The sequence below is a fragment of the Garra rufa genome, chromosome 2 (assembly GCF_049309525.1).
Source record: "Garra rufa chromosome 2, GarRuf1.0, whole genome shotgun sequence".
Classification (NCBI taxonomy): domain Eukaryota; kingdom Metazoa; phylum Chordata; class Actinopteri; order Cypriniformes; family Cyprinidae; genus Garra; species Garra rufa.
The window spans coordinates 37,394,300-37,406,446 of NC_133362.1; the positions used below are offsets into that span (position 1 = coordinate 37,394,300).

The following is a 12,147-nucleotide window of genomic DNA, read 5'->3' on the forward strand; positions in this document are numbered from 1 at the left end:
TTATTTAATTTATTTTTATTTTATTTTATTTTTTTTACATTGAAGCAGATAATAGAATAAAATATATAGTAAAATTTACAGTTGTTAAAAAATAGTCTGGAAAACACTTTCTTTATCACTAAATGAACTCAAGAAAGAATTAGCTTAAATTTTGATTACCAAAATAGCGATACAAAATAATGTATAATTTATGTAATATTGATACTACATTTTAGTTTAGTAATAATAATGCTCAGAATTTAAATAGACAAATTAAACTAATTTACGGCAATTTTAATTGATTCTGTTATTTTATTTTTCAATTTGAAATATTTGTAGTATTGTGTGTGTGTGTGTGTGTGTGTGTGTGTGCATATAAGTGTATAAATAATTTTAGGGTATTTGAGTGTAAAATATTTTTAGTTATTAAATTATTGAATTATAGAAAGGAGTATTGTACAGAACTAGTTTATTTTTAATTTTTTTATTTTTTTTTATAAGTGTTAAGTGTGTTTTTTCCTCAGGGTCGGCTGGCAGCAGAGGTGCATTGGGTGCTCTGATGACGTGTCTGCGTGCCGCCCGCTCTCAGGGTGTTCTCAAGTCTGTAGAGGTGGAATTGTGGGGTGGCCTGGTCCCTCTCCCACTAATGCGACAGGCTCTTGTGCACAAACACGATCAGGTAATAGGGAACCGCATTTTTTTTGCTGAACCTTTAATAATTAATGTCTGACATGCCAAACTGTATCATTTCACAACACAAATGGAAACGAAGGATGTTTGTATGAATTCAGGTGCGAATGGATGCTCTGGGTTTGGTATGTGAGAGCCATCGCAGCACAGAAACACTGTCCAGACAGGATATAGAGCTGATACGCCACTTCCTGCCCTTTAATCTCAACAGCCAGTCACCAGGAGTCAGACAGCAGACTGTCAGTCTGTTAAAAAAGGTAGGAAATGACAGCTTAAGCTCTAATTGGACAGAGGATATTGTTAGTGTGTTCTGATTGGCTTGTATCTGTTTTGTGTGTTGTCAGCTCTTGTGTAGGGTGAAGGACAGCGCTCAGCTACTGCAAAAGAAACTGGACCAGCATGACAACCACAAAGACCAGCAAGTCCTCAACATGTACCAGGTAGAAGTCCTGCATGCGAACCATAATGTGTGGAATAATTTTTATGGCGAAAACCATTAGGATATTAAGTAAAGCTTACGTTCCATTAAGATATTTTGTAAATGTCCTACCATAAATATATCAAAACTTAATTTTTGATTAGTAATATGCATTGCTCAGAGCTTCGGCACAACTTTAAAGGTGATTTTCTCAGTATTTTGAGTTAAATTTTTTTTTGCACCCTAAGAATCCTGATTTTCAAATAGTTGTATCTCGGCCAAATGTTGTCCTATCCTAACAAACCATACATTAATAGAAACCTTATTTATTCAGATTTTCTTTAAAAAACTTGACTCTTATGACTGGTTTTGTGGTCCAGGGTCACATATGAACATGGACAAGATGTTTATTTGCTCTACATGCAGGCATTTCAAATTAGAGGTAACCACTGCACTTTAGTCATGATGCAAACTAAGATGCCATACACATGTAGCTTGAGCAGTTTCTTATTTACTGTAAATTAGATTGTATAGTTTCAAAATTTGAAGCAAAAACAGAATGCTCTGACTTCAGCTTTGTGAGATTATGCTATATGAAACAAAAGCAGCAGATGCACTTAATGAGAATGCAGATTTATTCTCTGGGTTTACCAAACAGGAACCGTGCAGGACTCTGACATAAACTCCACAGATAGGAGATTCTAGTTCTGAATCTTTGCATGAGTGATTTTACTCAATAGGCATTTTTGGATTTAAAACTGAGTAGATGGTGCATAACTAAAAACCAAAATGTTGCTTGGAAAATATAGCTAAAGGAGTGCATTTAGAAATCAAGTAAACAATCTGAAGTGCCAAGGAACATCAGGCTTAGAGATAAGAGTCCTCTGATTACACAGACATTGAGTAATGTGTTAAATACAGGAGATGAACGTGAAGCAGTAAACATTAAGATAACAGAAGAAAAATGTGTTTTTCCTATTAGCAGGAGTTCTGTTAGTTGGGATGAATACATCTTTCCCACTTCCAATGTGATGATAACAAGTGACTAAATGAGACTACAGGGGCATTAAACACCATCACACTGAACAGGAAAACTTATTTACTCACTAGTTTACTCTTGCAAACTATTCTGACTTACAGGGATGAAAAATGAAAATTACCGCATGATTTACTCACCCTCAAGCAATTCTATGTGTATATGACTTTCTTCTTTCAGACGAACACAATCTGAGTTATATTAAAACTGTTCTGGCTCTTCCAAGTGTTATAATAGCAGTGAATGGCTGTTGAGATTTTGAAGTTTAATAAAGTGCATCCATCCATCCTAAAAAGTGCTCCATGCTGTTCTTCAGGCGGGTTAATAAAGGCCTTCTGAAGCGAATCGATGTATTTGTGTTAGAAAAATATCCATATTTAAAACTTTATAAACAATAATCTGTAGTTTCTGCTAACTGTTGTGCGTACTTTCACAAGAGAGTGGCGTTTCAGCGGATGACGTAGGACGTAGCGTCAGATCCTGTGTGAATATGCTAGTCTTGTGAAAACCGAGTTTTGTTTACAGCAAAGGAAAACCAGTCTCCTTTTCCTTCTTTACAAATCCTTGTTTTGTACTTCTAATTCATGACTGGTGTTTTGCTCTCTGCACTTCACTAACCACATTTTCATACATCCAACATCATCTGCTGGAGTGCCACTCTCTCGTGAATGCATGTACGACAGCAGAAGCTAGTGATTAAAATATGAATATTTTTCTTACACAAACACATCAATTCACATCAGAAGGCCGCCGTGTGGAGTACTTTTTATGATGGATGGATGCACGTTATTGGACTTCAAAATCTTAACGCCCATTCACTGCCATTATAAAGCTTGGAAGAGCCAGATTGTATTCATCTGAAAGAAGTCATGTGCAGGGAAACTATCTCTTTAAACTTTCAAATTTGTAGTTTTTAAATAAAAACCTAAAGAGTTGGTAAATTGGAAGCTTAGTGCTAGTGACTTTGAAGCAATGTGACTGTTGTGTAGTTTATTTTGTACAGCCAAGCACCACTCACATTTTCTTAAACTGAAAAATCTATGTTTTCTGTTTTATCAGGAGTTCCTGCTTTCGTTCTGCGAGACTCTGTTCCAGGTGCTTCACCCAGGAGCCTCGTTCTCCAGGTGTCTGATGGCTCTGCACTTGCTGGGGCTGATCGCTGAGCATTTCACCTTTAACACAGGTATTAGCCAGTCCTCACTTCTAAACAGTGGAAAACACTAGCACTGGGAAACACTTTTTATGTCATTTTTCCTTGCACAAGGATTTTTCCTAAAGTGGTTGACTGATATATTGCCAAGGCTAATATTATTGTTTTATAAATATAACCCTGGACCATAAAACTGTTCATAAGGGTATATATATATATATTTTTTTTTTTGAAATTTATACATCATCTGAAAGCAGGATACAACAATATTTTGCTAACTATTTGAAAATCTGGAATCTGAGGATGCAAAAAAATCTGAATTCAGAAAGTTCTTAGCAATGCATAGCCTATTTCTAATCAAAAATTAAGTTTCGATATATTCACGGTAGGAAATTAACAAAATATCTTCAAGGAACAGGATCTTTACTTAATATCCTAATGTTTTTTGGCATAAAAGGAAAAATCTACAAATATACCTGTACTACTAAGTCTGTTTTTTTTTTTATTATTTCAAAAAATTTTATTACATATTTTGTCAAATAAATATTATTTTATTTCAGAAATTGTTATCCATGTGTTATTTACTATCTTAAAATAGTGTGGTATCATATCTCTATTGCCTTTATATCAGCCACCCTGCTCTCTAAGATGTCCACTAGTTCCTAAGATGTTCATCAGTTCATCTGTTCACCTCTTTTTTTCAGACTCTGGTTTTGCTCTTGGAGAGTCAGTGAGCTCTTCTCATGCTCAAGGTGTGCTGTACTGTCTTGCAAGCAACTTCCTTGAAGTCAAACAGCTTGCTTGCAACCTCTTACAAAAACTGCCCCCTGCAGCAGTGCAACTCAAGGTCGGTATGAAAATAAGAGACTGAGACTAATATTAAGCAATGTTATGTTTAAATGAATGTATGTAAACACTTGACCTTCTCTGTGTAGGAGCCGGAGAGGCTCCAGTCTTTGCTCCAGGCAGCTCTGGATCTCAGCACCAGCACTAAACCCTTCGACAGCGTCACTGCTGCTCATCTTTTCAACCTGCTGCTGCACCAGCCGGGTCTGCAGGATGCGTTACTCAGCTGTATCCAAAAGCAGCACATCCCTAGCCAGCCACCAGCATGGATGCAGTCCCAGATGTCTGAGGCTTCCATTCTTGAGCAGAACACCCTGGCAGGTAGACTTTTGTTAGATGGCCAACACGCAAGATGGGTGAAAATTTCCATAATTTCTGTTAATTGTAAATGTACGTCTTCATAAACCAAGTGTCCGTTCTTAAAAGGATGGTTTAGCCCCCCCAAAAAAGAGACAATTGGCATCAGTTACACACAGTCAAATCTTTCCCGAACCCATAAGACTTTCATTTATCTTCAAAACACAAAGATACAAGATATTATATTAAAAACCTGACAGATTTTTGTCCCACTATTGAAAGTCCATAAAATTAAAATGTTGAAAATGTTAATTTTTTATACATTTATCTAAATTAGATCAATGTACACTGCTGATCAAAAGTTTGGAATCAGTAAGGTTTTTAATGCTTTTTAAAGGAGACTTTTCTGCTCATCAAGGCTGTGTTTAGTTGGTTACAAGTACAGAACAAAACTGTAGTATTGTGAAATGTTAATGGAATTTAAAATGGTGGTTTTCTGTTTTAAAGTATATTAAAATAAAAAATAATGCAATAATATTTCATGATATTACTTTTTTCTGTATTTTTGATCAAATAAATGGAACTTTGATGAGCATAACAGACTTAAAAAAACACACACATTAAAAATCTTACTGATCCCACAATTTTAAACGGCAGTGTATGTATGAGATATGGCTGTATATCGGCACGGTTGTGATTCGCCATAGGCATGAGGCCGCAGGCCAATATCCTGATTTGAATCCATGGTGGAAGGAAGTAGTTCACACAAAAGAGGGCTTTTAAAGACACTCCGTTGTTATTTTGTTTATGTATTTACACACTTGTGCCGTCAAACTGTTGTATAAATGCAATATCACGCTCGTAGACTTGAGATATGGCTGATTATGGGCACTCCATGATTACCTGCAGAACCTGGCTTTAAAAAAACAGATGCATGAGTGCTGCCAGCATTGCTTTAAAGGTTGCAGAAGTAGAAGGTCAGCTTGTCAGTGCTCAGACCATACGGTCGGTTTGCATAGGCGTTGTCCCAGAAGGAAGCCTCATCTAAAGCTGGCTCACAAGAAAGCCCACAAACAGTTTGCTGAAGACAACTTGTCCAAGAGCATGAATTACTGGAACCATGTCCTGTGGTCTTTTGTTGCCAGCTATTTCAAAATAATGGCTGTATGTTGAGTAATTCTCAGGGGACAATAAATCTACACTGCTATACAAGCTGCACATTGACTACTCTAAAATATATCTAAGTTTGATTTCTATGGTATTGTCCCTTGAGAAGATATAATAAAATGGTTGCTGAATTTGAGGGGTTTACTCACTTTTATGACATACTGTATGTATCTAAATAATGTATGCATCTAATTTAGAGAGTTGGTTTGTGATGTTTCAGTGGTTCAGTGGCTGATGGTGTGTCTGAAGGAAGAGATTTTGAAGGCAGAGTCGTCTCTTCTGCAGGCCGCTTCCTCCTATCCTTTGTATGGCAGAGCTCACTGCATCACTGCTGTCCTGCAACAGCTCAACACTGGGTACATCCACATTCACTCAACCTTTAATCGTTTATTACAGACGTCTTGGTCTTTATTTTGTCTGGGGTGTCTGTGGTTGATATACTTCTGTGTGTTTCTAGGTCGCTTGTCCTGCTGTCTGAGTGGAGGGCTGTGGTGTCAGAGCTCATAGAGCTGTGCTACAGGATGTCTGAAGTTGTGTCACCTGTGGTTCAGAGCTCTTCCCCTGAGGGCCTTATTCCCATGGATACAGAGTCTGGTAAATGCTTGCAACACTGTCCTAATTAAGTGAATATCAAGCATGTGAATCAGTGAACTAGTAGACATTTTGTCGGCACCTGGATTTGCACTAGCCTTTCATCTGCTGTGATGATGGGTACGAACGCATGAAAGTAGAAATGCATCAACTTATTGGTATACAGTTTATACTGCATATATTGATTACATACTGTGCATGTGAATGGGCTATGGGTTAAAAACATTATCCTCCTTACCACATCTTGCTTGCCCCACAAATATGTCCCACTCTACATTTCCAGTATTACATCTTAGTTGGTGGTGTTGACCAGAATGCAGAGTTTTAGGTTCAGTTGTCCAGCAATATCACAATTTAGCATATTAATATAGAACAAGTCTTTATTAATTGTGACACTGACTTTTTTTTTTTTTTTTTTTTACAAATTTGATCAAATATATTTTTAAAAAGACTTAAGCAATAAACATTGCGTCAAAACCACTAGTAAATTGTTATTTTGTTTAGATTTCTAATCTTTTTTTTTTATTCGTGAGAGAATCGTGATCTCCAATTTATAAAGCAAAATCGTTGTTTTCAATTTATCCAGAATCATGCAGCTTTATTTACATGTTTATTACTGCATATAATTCATTAGAATAGAAGCTTAATTTTATAAAGTACAAGTTCATATCAAAATGCACCTATATTTTTTTTTGTGTTCAATAAAATACAATTTTTCACTATATATTTCATAGAAGATTTTTAAACCTTTTTTTAAAGAAATCCTCGAATTTTCATGAACCCAGTCTCGTGTCTCGTCTCTCGTCCCCTATCTCAGCCTCAGATGTCACGCCCACGGAACATTGGCTAAACGTCTGATGCATATGGTACACTTAACTGGAAACACTTCAGGAATGTCGAAGTCGTCATCTGATTAGTTGAATTTGATCGGATTTCCGGGAGACGCGAGTGTCGCGTTTATTTTCAGTCCGCCGGGAAACAAAGCGCAGACTGATTTGCTTTGTTTGAGTATTTATTTATTTATTTTTTTACTGACTTTACAGCATATATTGTCTTTAGTTTTTGTTTTAAGGTCACTTAAAATAGAATTTTAGCTATAAAATGAGTCTTATCGACAAATCAGCCCTCACCACATCACATTTCTGACCCAGAATGCTATTAAACTCAGTTTAAACTCAAACTCAGTTTGAAATACGGTTAAAAATACATTGTAATAGAAATGTTCACAGTTTGCAAAAAATTTCCATTTTCATGTGACGCAGGCAAATCTATTGTTGGGAATTGTTAGTAAGTATCTCATTGTGTAGAAGTCCAAAGGGTAATAACTGTCCCTAGTTTTTATCTGTATTAAATTTCAATGGGTCACATTGTGCCTGATTAGAAATCAGGACACTGTGTTGTCCCACTTTTACATTTGTCAGTTGCATGTTTGTAATCACAATACACATTTTTCTTCTCTCCACAGAGACCTCTGCTGGCCTCCAGAAAATCCTGCAGGAGATTCAACCTCGTGACACAAATGACTTTTTCACTAGTGCCAGAGAGCTGGACCCCAATGAGAGCGGGTGTGACACAGAGCAGAAAGAGCCAGAGAACACAGATCATAAACCACAATCCTGTAACAGCGGTACAAACACAATTACCCATCACTAGATACACTTCCAGCACCTCATTGCCCTTTAGCGTAGTATCTGTATCAAAAAACTAATTTTGAACTCAAGTATGGTGCATTCAGGCACGTCATAAATCATTTAGTATTAAACTTTTAGTGGACCAAGAATTGATTTCAAATGAGGGCTGGTGTTGCTGTAATACATGTTCTGTCCATGAGAGGCCGACATTTGATCAGTGTTTTGTGAGTGTTTATTTGGGTGAGTGTGTGTGGTTTTTGTTGTCTAGGTGGCAGTGATGGAGAGGCCTATCGAGTCACTGCTCAGATGGTGCTGGTGTGCTGCTGGAGGACCATGAAAGAGGTGTCCATGTTGCTGGGTCATCTGTGTCAGAGCATGCCATTGTGCTGTCCTCTCACACACTCTGACGACAGAGGAGTCGTCACAGAGGACCAGGTCAGACACAGACATAAACTCGACAGGTGTCATTTGATCTAGCATTCATTGTCTGACACACATACATGCACTCATCTCAAAGAGGCTGTTTTGATGGAAGCCACCGAGCCTCCCTGAAGCCAAGATCTCGGTTACATAAGCGAGTGAGATATAATGGAGAACTGTACCTCATGCCGTTGAGTGGAGACTTTTTCCAGTAAGCTGATCTTTTTGAGCTCAAGGCCGAGAGATGAGACATCATGGTAATTGCTAATACAGACTTAAATATGGTCTAGCGAACAGCCCCTGAAGAGGCGTCAGGAAATGTGATCACGGTGAATACAACTTCATTTGCCATAAAACTGAGCCTGGCGGCCATTAAAACGAAAATGTCAAACGTATTTCCAGTGCAGACACAAAGACTTAGTTCTAAACCCTAGGGAGTTGGCTTCCTTCTAAGGTAGCACCCTATCCACAATATGTGTTATAGCTTGAATGTAAGGAACTATTAATAATTAGAAACTAATAATACTTTTTTTAAGGGATAGTTCACCCAAAAATGACATGTTTCAAACAGGTATGCATTTCTTTCTTCTGTTGAACACAAAAGGAGATATTTTGAAGAATGTCAGTAACAAAGAGTTGATCGTAGCCATAGACTTCCATAAAAAAAAAATTCTGTGTTTTGGAAATCAATGGCTACCGTCAACTGTTTGGTTCCCACATTCTTCAAACTATTTCTTTTTGTGTTCAGCAACTGGAAGAATATCATACAGATTTGGAATAAATTAAGAGTGAGTAAATGATGACAATTCAATCATTCAGTTGTCCAGTCAGTCAGTCGTTCAGTCATTCAGTTGTCCGGTCAGATGGTCATCCAGTCAGTCATTCATCCAGTCAGTCAGTTGTCCACTCAGTCGTCCAGTTGGTCTCTTTCAGTCAGTTGTCCAGTTAGGGCTGTGCAATTCGATTTCGATTTCTGCTTTAAAGGTGCCGTATAATGCATTGAAACAATATTTTAAATTGTTCTCTGATATCTACATAGAAGGTATATGGCATAGGAAAGGGCAAAAATTCTCCAGAAATGGTTTTACAAGTCCATTTACAACCCTAGAATTTGTCCCTAGAATGAAATGGTCTGTTTTTGCCTTATTTGGAAGCTCCATGAATATTAATGAGGAGCTCTGCTCTGATTGACTGCTTCACAGAGCTGCTCATCTCAATAGCTCGCACATGGAGGAAAATTTATATTTAATTACGGAGCTCTAGCCGCTTTTAATATGCGGTTTGTTGAATCTGCCGTTTTGAATCCGTGACATTTTACTCTCACTACTGTGGTCGCATGTGCTCTGTGTAACGTTATACTGCAGCGAGACGAGTACTTACAACACAAGTTCAGATGCTTGTTGGTGATGCTCAGGATCTGTAAATCATTCGCCATCATCAGCGCAGTCTTTTCTCCGTCATTCGCCATCATCAGCGTGGTCATCTCTCCTTTTATGTGGAAAGTGAAATCTTATGTACTGCAATGTAACAGGCTACCGCTAGCATTAAGCTAACCATGTCCCTTCAGTGGCTTGCCTTATTTTACTGATGTATTGACGTAACCAATAACGATCGGGACTATTGCGTAATAGTCGGTGTTATGTTGGAATTGACCTGTTTTTCAGTGGTCTTTTGCAAACACGAGATTTAATGGTGGAAATGGTGGTGTTTGAGACTCATGGTATGTCATGTCCATGTACTGAACTGTTATTATTTAACTATGCCAAGGTAAATACAGTTTTCCATTCTATGACACCTTTAAACAATCATGAAAATGCAGTAATCGAGATGAAACGATTATTGCGCCCCATTGCGCCCCCTTTCCAGTGGTGCACTTGCGCTCCTCCCTAAAAGCCATGTCTTAAATAATCATAAACAGTTGAGAATGAAAATATGTGTGTAACAGTATATAGGATCCATGTGGTTAAAGCGGCAACACGTCATATTCCTTCTGCCATGTCTGTGCCTAATATGTATAAAACGAAAAATACAAAGAGAAAAATCACTCACTGCTCTTGAATGAAGGACGTTTGTAGTTATAATAAGAGACAAAGCATCTTTAAATTAATCACTATATAAAGTTTTGGACCCTGTCATAATCGTTTAAATAATTGTGATTACAATATTGACCTAAATAATCGTTATTATGATTTTTGCCAAAATCGAGCAGCCCTTCGTCCAGTCATTCACTTGTCCAGTCAGTCGTTCGGTTATTCAGTTATCCAGTCAGTCAGTTAGTCTCTTTCAGTCAGTTGTCCGGTCAGTCTTGCTCATTCATTCAGTCAGTAGTCCAGTTAGGTCGTCCAGGCGGTCATTCATCTAGTCAGTTGGTCATCCAGTCAGTCAGTCTCTTTCAGCCAGTCAGTCAGCCAGCCAGTTGTTCCATCTGTCAGTTGGTCAGTTAGTTGTCCACTTCGTTGTCTAGTCAGTCAGTCGTTCAGTCATCCAGTCAGTCAGTCTCTTTCATTCAGTCGTCCAGTCAGTCTTTTTCAGTCAGTAGTTCAGTCATTCATTTGTCCAGTCAGTCAGTTAGTCTCTTTCAGTCAGTCAGTCAGCCAGTCATTTAATCTGTCAGTCAGTCAGTTGTCCACTCAGTCGTCCAGTCAGTCAGTCTCTTTCAGTCAGTAGTTCAGTCATTCAGTTATCCAGTCAGTCAGTTAGTCTCTTTCAGTCAGTTGTCCGGTCAGTCTCGTTCATTCATTCAGTCAGTAGTCCAGTTAGGTCGTCCAGGCGGTCATTCATCTAGTCAGTTGGTCATCCAGTCAGTCAGTCTCTTTCATTCATTCGTCCAGTTAGCTGGTCGCCCAGTCAATCATTCGTCCAGTCAGTCAGTCTCTTTCAGCCAGTCAGCCATCCAGTCAGTTAGTTTCTTTCAGTCAGTCAGTCAATCAGACAGCCAGTCATTTAATCTGTCAGTCAGTCAATTGTCCACTCAGTCGTCCAGTCAGTCTCTTTCATCCAGTCAGTTAGTTTCTTTCAGTCAGTCAGTCAGTCAATCAGACAGACAGCCAGTCATTTAATCTGTCTGTCAGTCAGTCAGTTGTCCACTCAGTCGTCCAGTCAGTCAGTCATGCAGTCAGTTGTCCAGTCAGTCATTCAGTTGTCCAGTCGGTCGTCCAGTCAGTCGGTCGTCCAGTCAGTCGGTCGTCCAGTCAGTCAGTCATCCAGTCAGTCATCCAGTCAGTAACTCTTTCAGTCAGTCAGTCAGTCAGATAGACAGACAGACAGCCAGTAGTTCAGTCTGTCTGTCAGTCAGTCGTCCAGTCAGTCTGTCTCTTTCAGTCAGTCGTTCAGTCATTCAGTCAGTTAGTCTTTTTAGTCAGTAAGTCTCATTCATTCAGTCAGTCAGTTGTCCACTCAGTTGTCCAGTCAGTCTCTTTCAGTCAGTCGTTCAGTCATTCATGTATCCAGTCAGTCATCCAGTCAGTTAGTCTTTTTCAGTCAGTCAGTCAGTTAGTCCAGTTAGTCGGTCGTCCAATCGGTCATTCGTCCAGTCAGTTGGTCATCCAGTCCGTCAGTCTCTTTCATTCATTCATCCTGTCAGTCATTCTTCCAGTCAGTCATTCCGTCAGTAAGTCTCTGAATTTCAGTCAGTCGTTCAGACAGTTGTCCATTCAGTTGTTGATTCAGTCAGTCTCTTTCAGTCAGTCGTTCAGACAGTTGTCCATTCAGTTGTTCATTCAGTCAGTCTCGTTCAGACAGTTGTCCATTCAGTTGTTCATTCAGTCAGTCTCTTTCAGTCAGTCGTTCAGACAGTTGTCCAGTCAGTTGTTCATTCAGTCAGTCTCTTTCATTCAGTCAGTCAGTTGTCCACTCAGTCGACCAGTCAGTTAGTCTCTTTCAGTCTCTTTCAGCCAGTCAGTCATCCAGTCAGTTAGTTTCT

At 38.6% G+C, this 12,147-nt stretch overlaps 1 protein-coding gene across 1 annotated transcript in view; it reads left to right on the plus strand.

The window, feature by feature from the left end:
* Positions 1–12,147, plus strand: part of thada (THADA armadillo repeat containing) — a 195,221-nt gene that overhangs the window by 7,421 nt on the left and 175,653 nt on the right. Inside the window, exons 12-21 of the mRNA XM_073834661.1 lie at positions 504–658; positions 771–926; positions 1,014–1,109; positions 3,183–3,306; positions 3,978–4,120; positions 4,209–4,440; positions 5,804–5,939; positions 6,041–6,177; positions 7,640–7,801; positions 8,074–8,240. Of these exons, the coding sequence (XP_073690762.1) occupies positions 504–658; positions 771–926; positions 1,014–1,109; positions 3,183–3,306; positions 3,978–4,120; positions 4,209–4,440; positions 5,804–5,939; positions 6,041–6,177; positions 7,640–7,801; positions 8,074–8,240 (1,508 nt within the window). The remainder of the gene's footprint in view (positions 1–503; positions 659–770; positions 927–1,013; positions 1,110–3,182; positions 3,307–3,977; positions 4,121–4,208; positions 4,441–5,803; positions 5,940–6,040; positions 6,178–7,639; positions 7,802–8,073; positions 8,241–12,147) is intronic.